The 20549-nt window shown below is 52.1% G+C and overlaps 2 protein-coding genes across 4 annotated transcripts; one reads left to right on the top strand and one right to left on the bottom strand.

Annotated features, from left to right (window-relative positions):
- Positions 1 to 1277: 1277 nt before the first annotated feature.
- Positions 1278 to 12030, bottom strand: QPCTL (glutaminyl-peptide cyclotransferase like). Of its 2 annotated transcripts, XM_004060978.5 has the most exons (7): positions 11703 to 12021; positions 11058 to 11201; positions 8904 to 9185; positions 5920 to 6072; positions 5719 to 5818; positions 2690 to 2806; positions 1278 to 1690 (listed from the first exon to the last, which is right to left on the bottom strand). In XM_004060978.5, the coding sequence occupies exons 1-7, from the start codon at positions 11907 to 11909 to the stop codon at positions 1545 to 1547; spliced, it is 1149 nt and encodes a 382-aa protein (XP_004061026.1). In that variant the 5' UTR covers positions 11910 to 12021; the 3' UTR covers positions 1278 to 1544. The 2 variants fall into 2 exon arrangements, with proteins under 2 accessions (XP_004061026.1, XP_030860331.1); XM_031004471.3 differs by lacking the exon at positions 8904 to 9185 and having other exon boundaries at positions 11703 to 12030.
- A 539-nt stretch (positions 12031 to 12569) lies between these two features.
- SNRPD2 (small nuclear ribonucleoprotein D2 polypeptide) lies at positions 12570 to 16849 on the top strand. 2 transcript variants are annotated; one of them, XM_004060972.5, is made up of 3 exons: positions 12570 to 12727; positions 15743 to 15922; positions 16582 to 16849. In XM_004060972.5, coding segments are annotated over exons 1-3 (357 nt in total). In that variant the 5' UTR covers positions 12570 to 12725; the 3' UTR covers positions 16757 to 16849. The 2 variants fall into 2 exon arrangements, with proteins under 2 accessions (XP_004061020.1, XP_018871779.1); XM_019016234.3 differs by lacking the exon at positions 12570 to 12727 and adding an exon at positions 14963 to 15074.
- Positions 16850 to 20549: the final 3700 nt, after the last annotated feature.

The raw sequence follows: 20549 nt of genomic DNA, 5'->3' as shown, positions 1-20549 counted from the left end.
TCTACAGAATGTTTGGCGTTTTTTTTTTTGTTGTTGTTGGTGGTGGTGTTTGTTTTGAGACAGGGTGTCACTGTGTTGCCCAGGCTGGTCTTGAACTCTTGGGTTCATGGGATTCTCTCACCTCAGCCTCCTGAATAGCTGAGACTACAGGGTGTGCACCACCACACCTGGCTTATGCAGGTGGTGTTTTGCAGAAACATTGGTTACGCTTTTTTTTTTTTTTTCTTTTTTCTGGAGAATGGGGTCACGCTCTATTGCCCAGGCTGGTCTCAAACTCCTGAGCTCAAGCTATCCCTCTGCCTCTGCCTCCCAAAGAGCTGGGATTACAGGTGTGAACCACCATGCCCAGCCAGAAACAATGGCTTATTACCCACTGGGTCTGGAAGAATCTGGACTTCCAAAATATGAGCTTCTGTCTCCTCTGTGCCTGGTTATGAGGACATCCTCTGTGTGCCCCGTGTGGGAGTTAGGTTAGGACTGGTGCAGTAGCAAGGCTGCTGTTCTGGAGAATGAACTGACACAACACAAACCACAGAGAATTCATCTAGCTGGGTGGCATCACTGGGCCAGACCAGTAATAGTCTTTTAGTCTTTTACTCTTTTTAAAAAATATTTATTTATTTATTTATTTATTTATTGAGATGGAGTCTCGCTCTGTTGCCCAGGCTGGAGTGCAGTGGTGTGATCTTGGCTCACTGCAACCTCCGCCTCCTGGGTACAAGTGATTCTCCTGCCTCAGCCTCCCAAGCAGCTGAGATTACAGGCGCCCACCACCATGCCCAGCTAATTATTGTATTTTTAGTAGAGACAGGGTTTCGCCATGTTGACCAGGCTGGTCTCAAACTCCTGGCCTCGGGTGATCCTTCCCCCTCAGCCTCTCAAAGTGTTGGGATTACAGGTGTGAGCCACCACACCCAGCAGTCTTTTACTTTTTCAGTTCGCTGACTTAAAGAACAGCATTTTGCCAGGTGCAGTGGCTCACGCCTGTAATCCCAGCACTTTGGGAGGCCGAAGCTGGCGGATTACAAGGTCAGGAGATCGAGACCATCCTGGCTAACACGGTGAAACCCCGTCTCTACTAAAAATACAAAAAATTAGCCAGCATGGTGGTGGGCACCTGTAGTCCCAGCTACTTGGGAGGCTGAGGCAGGAGAATGGCGTGAACCCAGGAGGCGGAGTTTGCAGTGAGCCGAGATCGCGCCACTGCACTCCAGCCTGGGCAACACAGTGAGACTCCGTCTCAAAAAAAAAAAAAAGAACAGCATTTGGTCCCTGCAAACCTTTGGACCAAGTGTTTACCTCTGGGGAGGGAGCAAGTTCTTATTCCTCTGGCTGTCATCCCACAGTGGTCTCTTCCCTGTCCTTGAAGGGTGGCAGCTTGAGACAATCAAAAGAAAGAAGGTCTTCCAGTTGTAGCACAATTAGGAGACAAAGGTATGAAAAGGACAAACCAGCACACCCTAGGCAGATCCTGCCTGAGCTTCACTGGCCCCCGCTGGGACCTTCTCTCTCACAGTCCTCTCCACAGTCATTGGCCAAGCACGCTAGAGCCCCAGGTATTCAGCCAGGAACACAGCGAGAATGCGGCACAAGTTGTGTACCGTGGGTGGGTGGAGATTGGCCTCGGTGTCCGCAGGGGTGTGCCAGACAGCAGGGAAGGGCGTGGAGATGAGATGGAGCACGGGGACCCCTGAAGTGACAGAGGAGACTTTGTCAGGTCCACTGCAGCCCACCACGACCCAGGAGGCCAAGCCCAACCTCTAGGTAACCTTGCCTTGCCACCACACACTGGTGAAAGATACTATGTTCTGGCACTTTTTTTTTTTTTTTTGAGACAGAGCCTCACTCTATCGCCCAGGCTGGAGTGCAGTGGCGTGATCTCGGCTCACTGCAGCCTCTGCCTCCCGGGTTCCAGCGATTCTACCGTCTTAGCCTCCCGGGTAGCTGGGATTATAGGCAGGCACCACGACACCTGTCTAATTTTTGTATTTTTAGTAGAGATGGGGTTTCATCATGTTGGCCAGGCTGGTCTCAAACTCCTGACCTCAGGTGATCTGCCCGCCTCAGCCTCCCAAAGTGCTAGGATTACAGGTGTGAGCCACCAAGCCCAGCCCGGCACTTTTTTTTTTTTTTTTTTTTTGAGATATCATCACCCTCTGTTGTCCAGGCTAGAGTGCAGTGGCTCAATCAAGGCTTACTGCAGCCCTGACTTCCCAGGCCCAAGTGCTCCTCCCACTTCAGCCTCTCGAGTAGCTGGGACTGTAGGTGCGAACCACCATGCCTGGCTGATTTTTTTGTATTTTTAGTAAAGACAAGATTTATGCCATGTTGCCCAGGCTGGTTTCAAACTCCTGGGCTCAAGGACCCCCCCTCCGCCCCCCCGCTCAGCCTCCCAAAGTGCTGGGATTACAGGTGTGAACCACCGTGCCCAGCTGCAGACATTTCTGGAATGCTTGCTATGTGCTGGGTGCTGGTCCAAGTAAGGTCTTTACCAGTGTTAGCATGTTCAACCCCCTCAACGATACTCTAAGATAGGGAGTATTATCCCCATTTTACAGATGAATAAATCAAAGCACAAAGAGGTTAAGGCCACTTAGCACCATTCCCCAGCCCTGGGAAGGGGACTTGGCCAGTTCCAATTTGTGGCTTCCTTGGACACCCACCCTCCATCCCTCCCTGCAGCAGGTACCTCTGCGGAGGAAGGGGATGTGGTCGTCTTCCACAGAGCCAAAGGGCTCCCCGGGTTGGAAGTACATCACTTCCTGGGGATGAGACTGCAGCAGGTTCAAACGGTGCAGACGCTTCTCTGGAGGTGGGGGCGGTTAGAGAGGAAGGGTTAGTCCTTAGTAGTCGAAGGTCCCCAGTCCACAAATCAGAGGAAGGCAGAGCACCCAGAGACAAAACCCTGGTCATCCCAACAAGAATGAATGCCAGTTACTCCTTCCTGTGGGCTCACTATGTTCCTGGTCTCATTCAATCCCTCTGAGTCTAAGACATAGACATTCTTTTTTTTGAGACAAGATCTTGTGGCCTGGTGCGGTGGCTCACGCCTGTAATCCCAGCACTTAGGGAGGCCAAGGCAGGTGGATCACCTGAGGTCAGGAGTTCGAAACCAGCTTGGCCAACATGGTGAAACCCTGTCTCTACTAAAAATACAAAAATTAGCTGGGTGTGGTGGTGGGCGCCTGTAATCCCAGCTACTTGGGAGGCTGAGGCACGAGAATTGCTTGAACCTGGGAGGTGGAGGTTGCAGTGAGCTGAGATTGCACCACTGCACTCCAGCCTGGGTGACAGAATAAGAGTCTGTCTCCAAAAAAAAAAAAAAAAGATCTTGCTCTCTCACCCACACTGGAGTGCAGTGGGACAATCCCAGCTCAGTGCAGCCTTAATCTTGCTGGCCTAAGTGATCCTTCAGTCTCAGCCTCCCAAATAGCTAGGACTTCAGGTGCATGCCCCCATGCCTGGGTAATTGTGTGTGTGTGTGTGTGTGTGTGTGTGTGTGCGCGCGCGTGTGTGTAGAAATGGGATCTTCCTATGTTGCCCGGGCTGGCCTCAAACTTCTGGGTTCATGTGATCTTCCTGCCTTGGTCACTCAAATTTCTGGGACTACAGGCATGAGCCACTATGTCTGGGCCCTCCGGCCTTTTTTTTTTTTTTTTTGAGACAGAGTCTTGCTCTGTCGCCAGGCTGGAGTGCAGTAGCACAATCTCGGCTCACTGCAACCTCCGCCTCCCGGGTTCAAGCAATTCTCCTGCCTCAGCCTCCTGAGTAGCTGGGAGTATAGGCACTTGCCACCACACCCAGCTAATTTGTGTATTATTAGTAGAGATGGGGTTTCACCATATTGGCCAGGCTGGTCTTGAACTGCTGACCTTGTGATTCACCCACCTCGGCCTCCCAAAGTGCTGGGATTACAGGCATGAGCCACCAGGCCCGGCCCCCACTGGCCGTTTTACAGATAGGAAACTGAGGCTCAAAGAAATGAAGCCACTTGTCCAAGTTCATCCAGCTGGTAAGATTGGAAACCACGGCTGTCTCACCTTAGAGCCCCCGTCTGGTAATCACTATTACTAATCTCTAGTTCCTTAGAAAGACTAGGGAGGTAGAGGAAAGGCTGGATGAGCCTTTATTTTATTTTCTTATTTATTTATTTATTTATTTATTTATTTAGTGACAGAGTCTCGCTCTGTCACCCAGGCTGGAGTGCAGTGGCACAATTTCAGCTCACTGCAACCTGTGCTCCCAGGTACAAGTGATTCTTCTGCCTGAGCCTCCGGAGTAGCTAGGACTACAGGCACACGCTACCACACCTGGCTAATTTTTGTATTTTTAGTAGAGATAGGGTTTTACCATATTCGCCAGGCTGGTCTCAAACTCCTGACCTTGTGATCCACCTACCTTAGCCTCCCAAAGTATTGGGATTACAGGCGTGAGCCATTGTGCCCAGCCAAGCCTTTATTTTTAAAAACAATTTTTAATTTTTTTAATTTTAATTTTTATTATCACTTTTTTTTTTGAGACAGAGTCTCACTCTGTCCCCAGGCTGGAGTGCAGTGGTGCGATCACAGCTTACTGCAGCCTCGACCTCCCAGACTCAAATGATCCTACCACTTCAGCCTCCCAAGTCACTGGGACTGCAGGCAGGTGCCACCATGCCTGGCTAATGTTTTTTTTTTTTTTTTTTTTAGATGGAGTCTCGCTCTGTTGCCCAGGCTGGAGTGCAGTGGCGTGATCTCGGCTCACTGCAACCTCTGCCTCCCAGGTTCAAGCCATTCTCCTGCCTCAGCCTCCCGAATAGCTAGGATTACAGGCACATGTCACCACGCCCAGCTAACTTTTTGTATTTTTAGTAGAGATGGGGTTTCACCCTGTTGGCCAGGATGGTCTCAAACTTCTAACCTCAGGTGATCCACCCGCTTTGGCCTCCCAAAGTGCTGGGATTACAGGCGTGAGCCATCGCGCCTGGCCTAATGTTTGTTTTTATTTTGTAGAGACAGGGTTTCGCCATATTGCCCAGGCTGGTCTGAAACTCCTGAGCTCAAGTGATCCACCCGCCTCTCAAAGTGCTGGGATTACAGGTGTGAGCCACCAAGCCCAGCCTTTATTTTATTTTTCTTTTTATTTTTTTTGAGACAGGATCTCATTCTGTTGCCCAGGCTGGAGTGCAGTTGCGCAATCTTGGCTCACTACAGCCTTGACCTCCCAGGCTCTAAGGATACTCCCCAGTAGCTGGGATGACAGGTGCATGCCACTGCACCCAGCTAATTTTTTTTTAAGAGATGGGGTCACCAGGCACGGTGGCTCACGCCTGTAATCCCAGCACTTTGGGAGGCTGAGGTGGACGGATCACGAGGTCAGGAGTTCAAGGCCAGCTTGGCCAACATAGTGAAACTCTGTCTCTACTAAAATACAAAAATTAGCCAGGCATGGTGGCATGCGCCTGTAGTCCCAGCTACTCAGGAGGCTGAGGCAGGAGAATGGCTTGAACCTGGGAGGTGGAGGTTGCAGTGAGCCAAGATCATGCCACTGCACTCCAGTCTCGGTGACAGAGCGAGACTCCATCTCAAAAAAAAAAAAAAAAAAAAAAGATGGGGTCTCCCTATGTGGCCCAGACTGGTGGATGAGCCTTTATAGTGTAGGTGCCTGTCCTACCCCAGCCCGCCGCCCTGTACCCCATACCCCAGGTGGGCTGGGGCCCACCTCCGCATTCACCCTTACCAATGCTCCTCAGCCGATGGAACCAGCGGACCGTGCGAGGGAAGTGGCTGTAGAAGGTGGGATTGGGGGCTCCCAGGAGATCAAGAAGCATAAAGAGCTCCTAAGGAGAAAGGCTAGGACTGGAGGGGCCCGTGCAGGATGACGCCAGCCCCGCTTAACCTTCTCCCTCCCTCGCCAGAAGCCAGGGGACCCTGGTCTTACAATAGCCTGGATCCTGGTGGGGCCAGGGCTGTGAGGTATAGACTCCATGAGCTGGGCCAGGTGCCGGGAACCGTAAAGGGAGTCCTTGGGTCCCCACTCCTTCAGCGCCTCTTCACCGTCCAAGAAGAGCAGTTGCAGGGTCACCGGGGCTGCCTGTGGGAGCAGCGAGGGGGGTGGCCAGAGCCAGCTCAGGACTAGCCCTCAGCCTCAACACACCCACACTTCTTGCCCGCTTGCATGCTTAACAGAACACATAAGGTGTCCTCACTCATAGAACGTGGTAGCCAAGAGCACAGATTCCGAGTCAGTTGTCTGGGATCAAATCCATACTTGGCTGCTTCATAACAAAGCAGGCATGGGGAAGTTACTAACTTCTGGAAGGATCAGTTTCTTCATCTATAAATGGGGTTAATAAGAGGTTTTGTTTTGTTTTTTTTTTTTTTAGAATAAGTTTTGCTCTGTCACCCAGGCTGGAGTGGAATGATGCAATCTTGACTCACTGCAACCTCCACCCTCTACCTCCCAGGTTCAAGAGATTCTCCTGCCTCAGCCTCCCATACAGCTGTGACCACAGGTGCCCGCTATCATGCCTGGCTAATTTTTGTATTTTTAGTAGAGACAAGCTTTCACCATGTTGGCCAGGCTGGTCTCGAACTCCTGACCTCAAATGATCCACCTACCTCAGCCTCCCAAAGTGCTGGGATTACAGACGTGAGCCACTGCGCCCGGCAATAACAGTTCTTTTCAAAGGGTAAGGTTTGAATCCGGGTCTTAGAACAGTGCCTGGCATATAACTAAATAAGGGTTATCTCTGATTATTATTCCTCAAGCTCAGTTTGGTGAAACAGATAGATCCACAAATGAATAATTATGCAAACAGTGAAATGCAGTTGAGACAAATGCTTCTAAGAACTATAGAGTCCTGAGAGGGCATAGGAAGGAGGCTGGGGGATGACCTGGCCTGGAGAGGGCGTTGGGTCTTTTGGGAAGGGATGTTTGCCATGAGAGTGGGTAGGAACTGGCCTGGAAAAATGGAGCAGGAGGAAGAGTATTCCCAGCCAAGGGAGCAACACAGGGCAAGGCTGTGGCCAGGGAAGGGGTCACAGAGGTTTGAGAGGAGTCCGGAAGGTTTAGCAAGGGCCAAGGAGTGTGGGCTTTGTTATAGGGACACTGGGGAGGCACAGAGAGGGGTTGAGCAGGGCAGGAGCATGATGAAATCTGTGTTTTTCTTTTCTTTTCTTTTTTTCTTTCTTTTTTTTTTTTTTTTTGAGACGGAGTCTCGCTGTATCGCCCAGGCTGGCTGGCGTACAGTGGCGCGATCTCGGCTCACTGCAAGCTCTGCCTCCCGAGTTCACGCCATTCTCCTGCCTCAGCCTCCTGAGTAGCTGGGACTACAGGCGCCCGCCACCACGCCCAGCTAACTTTTTGTATTTTTAGTAGAGACGGGGTTTCACTGTGTTAGCCAGGATGGTCTCAATCTCCTGACCTCACGATCCACCTGCCTCGGCCTCCCAAAGTGCTGGGATTACAGGTGTAAGCCACCGCACCCGGCCTGTGTTTTTCTTTTCTGTTTGTTTTGAGACAGACTCTCGCTCTGTCGTCCAGGCTGGAGTGCAGTGGTGCGATCTCAGCTCACTGCAACCTCTGCCTCTCGGTTTCAAGTGATCCTTCTGTCTCAACCTCCCAAGTAGTAGGATTACAGGTATGTACCACCATACCCAGCTAATTTTTGTATTTTTAGTAGAGATGGGGTTTCCCTGTTGGACAAGCTGGGCTCAAATTTCTGACCTCAAATGATCTGCCTGCCTCAGCCTCCCAAAGTGCTGGGATTACAGGTGCGAGTTACCACGCCCGGCCGGGAAGGCCTCTTTGAAGGGGTGACATTGGAGTGGACACCTGAGTGAAGAGTGGGAGCCAGCCAGGAAGATATCTATGAAAAGCATATTCTTTTTTTTTTTTTTTTTTAAGAGACAAGGTCTCTGTCACCCAGGCTAGAATACAGTGGCACGATCATGGCTCACTGCAGTCTCAAACTCCTAGACTCAAGCCATCCTCCCCTCTCAGCCTCCCAAGTAGCATGCCACTACTCCCAGATAATTTTTTTTTTTTTGAGATGGAGTCTCGTTCTGTTGCCCAGGCTGGAGTGCAGTGGTGCAACTTTGGCTCACTGCAACCTCCGCCTCCCGGGTTCAAGCAATTCTCTGCTTCAGCCTCCCGAGTAGCTGGGGTTACAGGTGTGCACCACCAAGCCTGGCTAATTTTTGTATTTTTGGTAGAGATGGGGTTTCATCATGTTGGCCAGGCTGGTCTTGAACTCCTGACCTTGTGATCCACCCACCTCAACCTCCCAAAGTGCTGGGATTCCAAGTGTGAGCCACGGAGCCTGGCCAGAAAAGCACATTCTATCCAAAGCAAACAGCAAGTGCAGATGCCCTGAGACGGGAGCAAGCTCTGCGGGTTTGAGGAACCCAGAGGAGGTGGGGGTGGCTACAGCAGAGTGAGCAAGAGGTGAGGGGTGGGAGATGAGGCTGGAGAGGTAACAGGGCACAGCTCGTGGGCCAATATAAGGACTCTGGATTATGGCTGGAATGAGGCGGGAGCCCTGGGAGGGTTTGGGGGAGAGGAAAGAGAATCTGACATCTAGAAGGTAAAAAGATCCCTGTGATGACCAGGCGCGGTGGCTCACGCCTGTAATCCCAGCACTTTGGGAGGCCGAGGTGGGCAGATCACCTGAGGTTGGGAGGAGAATTGCTTGAACCCAGTAGGCAGAGGTTGCGGGGAGCCAAGATCTTGCCATGTGCACTCCATCCTGGGGAACAAGAGCGAAACTCCGTCTCAAAAAAAAAAAAAAAAAGATCCCTGTGGCTCTGTGCGTGGAGTAGAGTGGGAAGACGAGAGGGATGACAAATGTCCAGGCAAGGGAGGGTGGGGGCTTGGGAAAAGGTGGAGGTAGCCCACTACCCTCCCCAACTCCTGCTCCTCACCTGTTTTTTGGCCCTGCTCAGCTCCAGGTCAAGTGCTTGGGCCAGCTCCAGCAGCAGGGCACAGGGTACAGCCGAATCCGTGGCCCCTACAAAGGGGGTCGATCCGGGTGGGAAGAGCTTCGAGTCATAATGGCAGGCAAGGGTGAGGTGACGGGCCGCCCTCGGGTCCAGTGTGGCCACCACATTGCCAAAGTCCACTGGCCCCAGGGGTGTTGAGGCTGTGAAGGGATCCAGCTCCACGTGCCAACCTGCTGTCAGGGACCGCAGCGTGGCCTCCAGGAACTAGCGGCAAGAGAGAGGTGGGAGGGTGGACGGGGACTGGGGAGGAGGTGGGGAGAAGGGCCACGTGACCTGAGCCATGCAGAGCAGATGGGTTGACTCTAAAGCCCCACTCTGATTTAATGGATTTCTTTCTTTCTTTTTTTTTTTTTTTGAGATGGAGTCTTGCTCTGTCACCCGGGCTGGAGTGCAGTGGCTTGATCTTGGCTCACTGCAACCTCCGCCTCCTGTCTTCAAGTGATTCTCCTGACTCAGCCTCCTGAGTAGCTGGGGTTACAGGCGCCCCCCACAACGCCTGGCTACTTTTTGTATTTTTAGTAGAGATGGGGTTTCACAATGTTGGCCAGCCTGGTATTCGAACTCCTGACCTCAAGTGGGATGCCTGCTTCAGCATCCCAAAGTGTTGGGATTACAGATGTGAGCCACTGTGCCCAGCCCCCTACTCTGATTAAAATCATTCCCTTGACAGTCCTGGTGAGTACCTACTGGGTGCCAGATGCTGGGGAGACCCCACCTCTTGAAGCCAACAAGACTCATCACAGCTTACCCTTAAATAGCTCTCACTGTGTGCTAAGCCCTCTTCTAGGAACCACTTAGGGGAGGGACTGCCAATACATGACCCCATTTTACAGATGAGGAAATGGGCTCAGAGAGGTTAAGAAACTAGTCCAGACCGGGCACGGTGGCTCACGCCTGTAATCCCAGCACTTTGGGAGGCTGAGGTGGGTGGATCATAAGGTCAGGAGTTTGAGACCAGCCTGGCCAATATGGTGAAACCCCGTCTCACTAAAAATACAAAAAATTAGCCAGGCATGGTGGTGCACACCTGTAATCCCAGCTACTCAGGAGGCTGAGGCAGGAGATTTGCTTGAACCTGGGAGGTGGAGGTTGCAGTGAGTCGAGATCGCGCCACTGCACTCCAACCCAGGCGACAGTGTGAGACTCCATCTCAAAATAAAATAAAATAAAATAAAATAAAAAAGAAACAAGTCCAAGGTCACAATCTAAGTGGATGAGGTAGCATTGGGACTCAGGCAGTATTTAAGTGACTTTTTGAGATGGAGTCTCGCTCTGTCACCCATGCTGGGGTGCAGTGGCGCAATCTCAGCTCACTGCAGTCTCTGCCTCCTGGGTTCAAGTGATTCTCGTGCCTCAGCCTCCCAAGTAGCTGGGACTACGGGTACCCACCACCACGCCCGGCTAATTTTGTATTTTTAGTAGAGATGAGGTTTCACCATGTTGGCCAGGCTGGTCTCAAACTCCTGATCTCATGGGTCTGCCTGTCTCAGCCTCCCAAAGTGCTGGGATTACAGGTGTGAGCCACTGCGCCTGGCCTTTAAATGACTCTTCATGCTTTCTGGAAGACAACAGATACATTACAGCACCAGCTCGGAGCCAACCTGTTTGGGTTCAACTCTAGGTCTATGATTTTCTAAACATTCGGTCTCACTAGGTTGACTAGGCTAGTCTCAAACTTCTCAGGTGATTCTTCCACCTTGGCTTCCCAAAGTGCTGGGATTACAGGCATGAGCCACTGCACCCGGCTAAGGTCTACTACTTATTATCTGTAGGATTTGTGCAAGGTGTATAACCTCTCTGAGCCTCAGTTTCCCCATCTGCATAATGAAGATCATATTGGTACCCACCTTATAGGGCTGTCTGTTGCCTATGCCTAGCACACAGTAAGCTTTTGGTGGGGGCATTAAGGGAGGCAGTACAGCCTGGTGGTTTGTTACCAGCATGGAGTCTAGAGTCCGATTAACTCCAGTCAGAGCCCCAGTTCCTCCTCTTAGCTTCTTCGGGATCTTGAACAGGATTCTTATTTCCCATTCCCTGGAGGGCTGGGGGTCAGGGACTGGCGGTGGGTCCCTTTACCTTTCTGACTTGGAGATTTCCCGGGCTGCCCGGGGTTCGCACAACCAGCAGGGGGCGCAGATAAGTGCTCCAGAGACGCTGTGGATCCAGTTGTCCCACCACCCTCCGCAGCCGGGCTTCGGGGAGGCTTCCGATCAACGGGACCTTGGGAAGGAGGTGGCATAGGGAAGGGAAGAATGAGAGCAAACCCCCATTTCAACCCTACCCCGGGCGCCGTCACCCGCGAGGAGCCCCGGGTCCTCTTCCTAATCTGCCGCCTCCAGCATCGGAGACTTCTAGGCTAAACCCAAGGCTCAGGAAAAGTCCTTCCAAGACCATCCGTTCCACCCTACCTCAAACTTGATGGGGAAATCGAGGCCCAGTGAGAGAGAGGGGAGATGGAGGAAGGGACTCTTCCAAATAGTTGACTAAAGGCGTAGAACCCTGAACCCCCCCGTCTTACTATTTGAGACCTTTCCTCTTAAAAGGAAGCTACTGTTGCAGAACCAGCCCGAAGCCTTATTCCTTTGGTAAGGGTCATGCGCTCAGATGACGAAGACGGTGGCATCTGCGGTTAGGGCCGTACGCTAAAGCCACGTCAACCCTGGGTAACAGCGGGGAGGGAATGAGGGTCCCCGCAGTGCCCAGGTCCCCGCCCAGCCTCACCCGCAGCTCCCGGCCCAGCGGCAGCTCCTCAGTCCTGCGGTGCCAGCCGCTCCAAATGGTGTAGAACGCCGAGCCCACGGCCAGCGCCAGCAACAGAGGCAAGAGCCGAACCCGCGGTAGCAGGCGGCGCTTCGGCGGCAAGAGTGGCTCCATGAGGCCACGTTCCCCCAGCCGCAGGCGGGGCCGCCCGCGGCCCCCGGAACGCATGGCCGCTTTGCCCTGAAACCTGTACCAGACCACGGATTGAGTTTAGGCCCAGCCAAGTTCCACCCCATGGAATCGGTGGGCCAATAAGCAACAGCTGCGGCTGCACCAGCCCACCCCACAGCGAGCAGCGAAACCAATAAGAACTACGGTCCTGAGGACACGCCTCCCAGCCTCCCCTTAGGCATTGGGGTTGGTTCCCCTGAGAATGGCACGACCCAAATGGGAGCGCAAGAGAAGTAGGCTCCGCCTTAGCGGAGGAGGGAAAGCCAATGAGCAGCGTTTGATCATGGAAAATATTAGCTCTCCCGGGCGCAGATCCATGCCCCTTCCGGATGTAGGCAGGGGATTGGTGGCGCAGGGTCGGAAAGATCAGTAGATACGTCAGTAACGCGTCCCAGAGGGAAGAGGGGCGGTGCCTGTCTCCGAAGCGAGGAGCGGATTGGCTTCACGGAGGCCGCGCCCCCGAAGTCACGGCCGGCGGGCATTTGGAAATAGCTTGTCATTTCCCTCCTTCAACCTGTACCATTCTTCAAGAAACGGTTTGAATCAGACCGCCTTTCCTTTTGTCTTCATTGTCATAAACATCTGCCCCCGTGTGGTTCTGACTGGCCTCGAACCCCTACCCGAGGCTTTTATTCCATCATTGTGCACCGTTGGTGGGGAATGCTATGGCAACAGGCCACGCCTCCACTTACTGGTTGGCTTTGCGCAGGCGCCAACGGAAGTGGGTCGCAGGAAGAGGAAGTCCCGCCTCTCTCTCCTCAGGCAGCAGCAACGCGGAGGAAACGGGAGTGAACGGAGAGCGTAGTGACCATCATGTGAGGCCGGGCTAGGCTTAGGCGGCGGGAATGAGGTTGAGGGTGGATATTTGACCGATTGAGTGTGGGAAGGGTTGAGCAGAGCGGGGGGGGCAGGGGCAGATGTTTTAGGGATGCAGCGTCCTGCTTTTCTCCTGATGAGTTCGAGAACGGGCGTGGGGCCTTTGACGCATCGTGACTTCGGGAGAGGGGACAGCTTTATCAGATAACGCCCTGGGCTGGGCGCGGGGGCTCATGCCTGTGATCCCAGCACTTTAGTAGGCCAAGGCGGAGCATCGCTGGAACACAGGAGTTCGAGACTAGCCTAGGCAACATAGCGAGACCCCCGTCTCTACAAAAAAAAAGAAACAAATTTAATTATGAAAAACATGTTTTAAACGATAACGGGGGTGGTCCTAGATAATTAGCCCTATTGAAATGAATGTTAAGGGGCAGCGATTTTACGAATACTGGGGGAGGCCGAGCGCGGTGGCTCAGGTTTGTAAATCCCAGCACTTTGGGAGGCCGAGGCGGGCGGATCACCTGAGGTCAGGAGTTTGAGACCAGCCTGGCCATTGTGGTGAAACCCCGTCTCTACCAAAAATACAAAAATTAGCCTGCCGTAGTGGCGGGCGCCTGTAATTGCAGCTACTCGGGAGGCTGAGGCCGGAGAATCGCTTGAACCCAGGAGGCGGAGGTTGCAGTGAGCCGAGATTGCGCCACTGCACTTCCAGCCTGAGCGACAGAGTAAGACTCCATCTCAAAACGAAACAAAAGAAATAAAACGAATAATGGGGGAGGGAAGTTAGGACTTTTAGAAATAATGATTTGAAATAAGGGACTTATCTTGATCATTTGAGCTGGAGACGGGTGCGTTTTCGACTTGATTCACAACTTATACGGATAACGAACGAGTCATTGACATGATTTTGCGCATTTATTAGTGCAGCAAATATTACATTGAATGCTTATGTATCAGACACTGCTTAAGCTACATAGGATACATCAGTGAACGAAACCTCTAGTCCCCAAGGGAAAAGAAAAATCTTTTTCTCTTTTTCTTTTTTTTTTTTTTTGAGACGAAGCCTTGCTCTGTTGCTCAGGCTGTAGTGCAATGGTGCGATCTCAGCTCACTGCAACCTCCGCCGCCTGAGTTAGCGATTCTCCTGCCTCAGCCTCCCGAGTAGCTAGGATTACAGGCACCCACCACCATGCCCAGCTAACTTTCGTATTTTTAGTAGAGACCAGGTTTCACCATGTTGGCCAAGCTGGTCTCAAACTCCTGACCTCAAATGATCCACCCGCCTCGACCTTCCAAAGTGCTGGGATTATAGGTGTGAGCCACCGTGTCTGGTCGGGGTTTTACTTTCTACACTGAGATGGGGGGAGGATGGGAGGGTTTTCTTTTGTTTTGTTTGTTTGAGATGGAGTCTCACTCTGTCACCCAGACTGGAGTGTAGTAGCACGATCTCTGTCTCCTGGGTTCAAGCGATCTTCCTGCCTCAGCCTTCAAAGTAGCTAGGATTACAAGCATGTGCCACCATGCCCAGCTAATTTTTTTTTTTGAGATGGAGTCTCACTCTGTAGCCCAAGCTGGAGTGCAGTGGCGCGATCTTGGCTCACTGCAACCTTCGCTGCTGGGGCTCAAGCATTTCTGCTGCCTCAGCCTCCCAAGTAGCTGGGACTAGAGGGATGCACCACCACACCTGGTTAATTTGTTTGCATTTTTAAAAGAGACAGGGTTTCACCATCTTGCCCTGGGTGGTCTCGAACTGCTGAGCTCAGGCAATCCACCTCGCGTCGGCCTCCCAAAGTGCTCGGATTACAGGCGTGAGCCATCGCATCCGGCCTAATTTTTGTATTTTCTAATTTGTATTTATTTATTTTTTGAGGCAGAGTCTCGCTCTGTCACCCAGGCTGGAGTGCAGTGGCATGATCTCACTTCACTGCAACCTCCAACTCCTGAGTTCAAGCAATTCTTCTACCTTAACCTCCCGAGTAGCTGAGATTACAGGTGTGCACCACCACGCCTGGCTAATTTTCTGTTGGTTGTTTTTTTTTATTGTTGTTTTGTTTTGTTTTGTTTTGTATTTTTAGTAGAGATGGGGTTTCACCATGTTGGCCAGGCTGGTCTCGAACTCCTCACGTCAAGTGATCAATCCACCTTGACCTCCTAAAGTGCTAGGATTACAGGCATGAGCCCCTGTACCCAGCCCCTGGGAGGGTTTTGAAGAGTGACATGTTATGATTTAGGTTTTAGCACAACCCCCTCAGACCACTCTGTGCAGAACAGACTGTCAGGGAACGTGGGTGGAGGCAGAGAGACCAGAAAGATTCCAGGACAGAGATGACAGAGGCTTAGGCCATGGTAAGAAACGGCCATTTCCTACAGATTTCATGTAGGATGTGAGGGAAAAAGAGGAATCAAGTTGACAAAGAGTTTTTGCCCAGAGAACGAGAAGGATGGAGTTACCATCAAAGCAGATGGGGAACGCTGTAGATAGGGTAGGCTTGGGTGGTTGGGTGATCTGGATCCCAACCTGAGACATGCAGAGTTGAAAATGTCTGGCTGGGCACGGTGGCTCATGCCTATAATCTTAGCACTTTGGGAGGTTGAGGCGGGTGGATCACAAGGTCAAGAAATCAAGACCGTCCTGGCCAACATGGTGAAACCCCCTATCTACTAAAAATACAAAAATTAGCTGGGCGTGGAGGTGGTGCACGCCTGTAGTCCCAGCTACTCAGGAGGCTGAGGCAGGAGAATCGCTTGAACCCAGGAGGCAGAGGTTGCAGTGAGCCGAGATCACACCACTGCACTCCAGCCTGGGCAACAGAGCAAGACTCCGTCTCAAAAAAAAAAAAAAAATGTCTGTTAGGCATCTAGCTGATGATACTCAGAAGGCTGAACAGGAGGACAGATGTGGTGGGACAAGGTTGGGGAGACACTGAGGCCAAGGCCCTGATCACCCACCCTCACAGCTCCAGCCTCTCTACTCCAGCCTCTCTCACTTATTGGTTCCATGTTTGTCCATGCAGGAGCCTCCTCAACAAGCCCAAGAGCGAGATGACCCCAGAGGAGCTGCAGAAGCGAGAGGAGGAGGAATTTAACACCGGTCCACTCTCTGTGCTCACACAGTCAGTCAAGAACAATACCCAAGTGCTCATCAACTGCCGCAACAATAAGAAACTCCTGGGCCGCGTGAAGGCCTTCGATAGGTGAGTGCTGGGTCCTGGGAGGTGTTCTCTGCAGGCCTGGAGAGGCCGCTCCAGCTCCAGTCTGAAGAGCTCAAAGACAGCTGTCTCAGAAGCCTGGGGTGTATGGCCAGGCGTGGTGGCTCATGCCTGTAATCCCAGCACTTTGGGAAGGCAAGGTGGGTAGATCACCTGAGGTCAGGAGTTCAAGACCAGCCTAGCTAAAATGGCGAAACCCCATCTCTACTAAAAATATAAAAGCCAGGCGTGGTGGTGCACGCCTGTATTCACAGCTACTCAGGTGGCCGAGGCACAAGAATAGCCTGAACCCAGGAGGCGGAGGTTGTGGTGAGCTGAAATCGCACCACTGCATTGCAGCCTGGGCAACAGAGTGAGATTCTGTCTCAAAAAAGAAAATGATAATTTTCAATGGCCCTGTGAGGAAGGTAACATGATTATCTTCCCTCTTAAAAAGGAGCAAACTGGCACAGAGAGGTGCAGTCCTTTGCCTCAGCCTCAACCTAAGGACTGGCAGAGTTGCTTTGGCAGCTTGGTCATCCCGGCCTAGCACCTGCACCCTTCCCCAAGCCATGCTGCTGGAGGGGGCCAGCAGCAGGCAGTAGGGGGCACTGTCAGAGGCACGCCCCTCACGCCCAGAGCCTCCCCTCCCTGTTCCCCACCAGGCACTGCAACATGGTGCTAGAGAACGTGAAGGAGATGTGGACTGAGGTACCCAAGAGCGGCAAGGGCAAGAAGAAGTCCAAGCCAGTCAACAAAGACCGCTACATCTCCAAGATGTTCCTGCGTGGGGACTCGGTCATCGTGGTCCTGCGGAACCCGCTCATCGCCGGCAAGTAGGGGCCGCCTGTCTGTTGACAGAACTCACTCCTCTGTCCTATGAAGACCGCTGCCATTGGTGTTGAGAATAATAAAGCTCTGTGTTTTTTTCTAGTGGTATCTGTTCCCAGAGCCTTGCGAGTGGGGTGGATTCAGGAGGGCTTGGGGGAGGCAGCTGGTATCGGACTGAATGGTGGGAGCAGGACCCCTGAGCAAGTGGAGAGGCCCTGGCTCTGCCCCATCGAGGCCTCACTTTCCCCATCTGCAAAGCAAACAGTTTGCATGGAAATGAGCGCCCAGTTGTGGCACTGGAGAACGTTTTAGCTCTCCTGCTTTGATCTTCCTGAGCTTCTCCTTGTCACTCTGTTGCTCTCTTCTCTACCTCTTATAATGAATTGGCCTCGCTTGACCAAAATATCTTTTGGGGCCAGGCATGGTGGCTCATGCCTGTAATCCCAGTACTTTGGGAGGTGGAGGCGGGCAGATCACCTGAGGTCAGGAATTCGAGACCAGCCTGGCCAACATGGTGAAACGCTATCTCTACTAAAAATACAAAAATTGGCCGGGCGTGGTGTCTCACACCTGTAATCCCAACACTTTGGGAGGCCAAGGCGGGTGGATCACCTGAGGTCAGGAGTTTGAGATCAGCCTGGCCAACATGGTGAAACCCTGTCTCTACTAAAAATACAAAAATTAGCAGGGCATGGTGGCAGGCACCTGTAATCCCAGCTACTCAGGAGGCTGGGGCAGGAGAATTGCTTGAACCCCGGAGATGGAGGTTGCAGTGAGCTGAGATGGCCCCACTGTACTGTAGCCTGGGTGACAGAGTGAGACTCCATCTCAAAAATTATATATGTGTATCTTTCAGCCTTTCTTTACATTTGTTCCTTCAGCAAACATCCCCCAAATGCCCCCTGTGTGTCCAGCCCTGTGTTGCAGTGCAGGGGCACCAGGTACCCAGGAGCCTCTGATCTGCCCTGAAAGACAGGAGGATGAGACAGGTGACGAACGCAGTCAGTGCCACCAGCACAGCGGCTGAGGTGAGAGCATTGCTTAAGCCCAGAAGTTTGGGACTAGCCTGGGAGAATGGTTGTGAGTTTTATAGACAGTGTGATACTATCTCTAAACTAAATAGATAAGAAACAGAAAAAAGGGCCGGATGCAGTGGCTCACACCTGTAATCCCAGCACTTTGGGAGGCTGAGGCGGGTGGATCACCTGAGCTCAGGAGTTTGAGACCAGCCTGGCCAACGTGGTGAAACCCTGTCTCTACTAAAAATACAAAATTAGCCAGGCATGGTGGTGCACGCCTGTGGTCCCAGCTACTTGGGAGGCTGAAGCAGGAGAATAGCTTGAACCAAGAGACGAATGTTGCACTGAGCTGAGATCGCGCCACTGCACTCCAGCCTGGGCAACAGATTCTAAGACTACCTCTCAAAAAAAAAAAAAGAAAGAAAGAAAAGAAAAGAAAGCAGTCAGTAGCTAAATATTACTGCTAGTGATCCTGGCTAACGCTTGCTGAGCTGTTTAGGTGCCAGGCCAGGCTCAGCACTTTTCAAACATCCTCCCAACAGCTCTGGCGTGGGCCTGTTAATTTATTATCCCCCTTTTCCAGAAGAAGGAACTGAGACACAGAGAGGCAATGTCACTTTGCGGGGACAACCAGCCAGGAAGTGGTGGTGCTGTGATTTAAACTCACCTCCAGAGCCTGTGGCTTCACCCCTGAGCTCTGCTGCCCCTCAAATTCAACTGCATTACCCTTGAGAGGAATTCTCTGACAAATGTGGGGAGATAGATGGAGGTGGGAAAGGGAGGTGGTATGTATTGGGGGGGATTAAGGAAATTCCCTGTGTTGCTCTGACACACACATCGTGTGCTCCCCATATCTTTGTTTTTTGTTGTTGTTTTTTTTTGAGACAGGGTCTCATTCTGTCTGCCAAGCTGGAGTGCAGCAGCACCATCATGGCTCACTGTAGCCTTGACTGCCCAGGCTCAAGTGATCCTCCTGCCGGCTTTTTGTAGAGATGGGATTTCACTGTGTTACCCAGGCTGATCTTGAACTCCTGGGCTCAAGTGATCCTCCTGCCTCGGCCTCCCAAAATGCTGGAATTACAGGTGTGAGCCACTGTGCTGGGCCCTCCCCCCATATCTTTGTCTCTGCCTATGTCTCTGTCCTCTGGATATAGGCAAACACCTGAAAGGTGCAAGAGTTTGCAGGCCTGAGGTCAGTGCACACTCAGTGAGATGTGTGCCCTGCTCTGAGCTGTGAAAGGCACAGCCTGGGGCCGGGCACGGTGCCTCACGCCCTGTAATCCCAACACTTTGGGAGGCCAAGACAGGCGGATCACGAGATCAAGAGATCAAGACCATCCTGGCTAACATGGTGAAACCGTGTCTCTACTAAAAATACAAACATTAGCTGGGTGTGGTGGTGCACGCCTGTAGTCACAGCTACTCGGAAGGCTGAGGCAGGAGAATCGCTTGAACCTGGGAGGTGAAGGTTGCAGTGAGCCGAGATCGCACCACTGCACTCCAGCCTGGCAACAGAGTGAGACTCCGTCTCAAAAAAAAAAAAGAAAAAGAAAACAAAAAAAAGAAAGGCACAGCCTGAGATACACTGTGAGCATTGTGGCAGAGCTGGGACCCTGCAGCAGAGAGAGGCCTGATACACAGAAGGCAATGGGTTATGGGGTTATAAAGGCGTGCATTTACTACATCTAATTGGAAACAACCATCTGTGGGGTGGATACTAGAGCTTTTTTTTTTTTTTTTTTTTTTTTTTTGAGAAGGAGTCTCACCCTGTTGCCCACAGGCTGGAGTGCAGTGGCACCATCTCTGCTCACTGCAACCTTCACCTCCCGGGTTCAAACAATTCTTCCTCAGCCTCCCAAGTAGCTGGGATTACAGGCGCCCGCCACCACGCCCAGCTAATTTTTGTATTTTTAGTAGAGACAGGATTTCACCATGTTGGCCAGGCTAGTCTCAAACTCCTGACCTTGTGATCCACCCGCCTCGGCCTCCCAAAGTGCTAGGATTACAGGCGTGAGCCACCACGCCCGACCTAAGTGATCCCATTTTATAGATGAGATCGTTGAAGCCAAGAGAGGGTAAGCAACTTGCTCGGGGTCACCCAGTTAGGAAACAATGGTACTATTTCCAAACCCGGGGAGCCAGGTCCTCCAGAAAAAGTCTTAACTCTTGGGTAGCAAGATGGAGCTGCAGTGTCCTAATCTATAAAGTTGGGACAAGGGGCATGCAACAGGAGGTCACCCGGGGTTTGGTTCCGATACAGGAAGCAACACAGCCCTGGAGTCAGTCTGGGTTCCATTCCTGCCTGCCTTCTCGGGTGTGGTATTGACCTGTACTTACTGGGAAATGGAAATCAGTTTCCCCACCTTGCGGGTTGGCACCCAAGATTCCACTCCTGGCCGCTCTGCTCAGCTTGTCTGAATTTCCTTCCTCACCTCCTGCCCCACATGCTTTCCAATGCGTCCGCCTCCAGAGGGTGAAATAAAAGTAGAGGTGGCAGGCATAGCTCTGGGCAAACTGGCCCAGCATTGTCCACACACCAGCACCAGGCACGGTCCTAAGCGTCACTCATGGGCATGCCAGGCGACCCTAGGATGCAGGTAACATCTGATCGTATATGTCACAGATCACATGTAACATGGCCACTTGGGGACTCTTAGGAGGGACAGTGGCAGCAGGTGTCCCGTTTTCTTGTAGCAACACGTGGATAAATTTGAGTAAAGCCACCACAGGCCCCCACTCCACCAGGCAGCCTGCCTCGGTCATTTCCCTTTGTGACACTGCCA

Source organism: Gorilla gorilla, chromosome 20 (assembly GCF_029281585.2).
Source record: "Gorilla gorilla gorilla isolate KB3781 chromosome 20, NHGRI_mGorGor1-v2.1_pri, whole genome shotgun sequence".
NCBI lineage: Eukaryota > Metazoa > Chordata > Mammalia > Primates > Hominidae > Gorilla > Gorilla gorilla.
Note: the sequence above shows the minus strand (reverse complement) of the source record. Positions and strands in the feature narration are given on the sequence as shown.

Bases quoted from the DNA above. Each gene is read 5' to 3' on its own strand.
- QPCTL (XM_004060978.5), bottom strand. From the start codon at position 11,909: ATGCGTTCCGGGGGCCGCGGGCGGCCCCGCCTGCGGCTGGGGGAACGT. The intron at 6,073-8,903 runs GTGAGGAGCAGG...CTGCTCCCACAG, and splicing joins TGAGCAGGGCCAAAAAACAG to GCAGCCCCGGTGACCCTGCA. The intron at 5,819-5,919 runs GTAAGACCAGGG...CTTTCTCCTTAG, and splicing joins CCACCAGGATCCAGGCTATT to GAGCTCTTTATGCTTCTTGA.
- SNRPD2 (XM_004060972.5), top strand. The intron at 15,923-16,581 runs GTGAGTGCTGGG...GTTCCCCACCAG, and splicing joins CGCGTGAAGGCCTTCGATAG to GCACTGCAACATGGTGCTAG.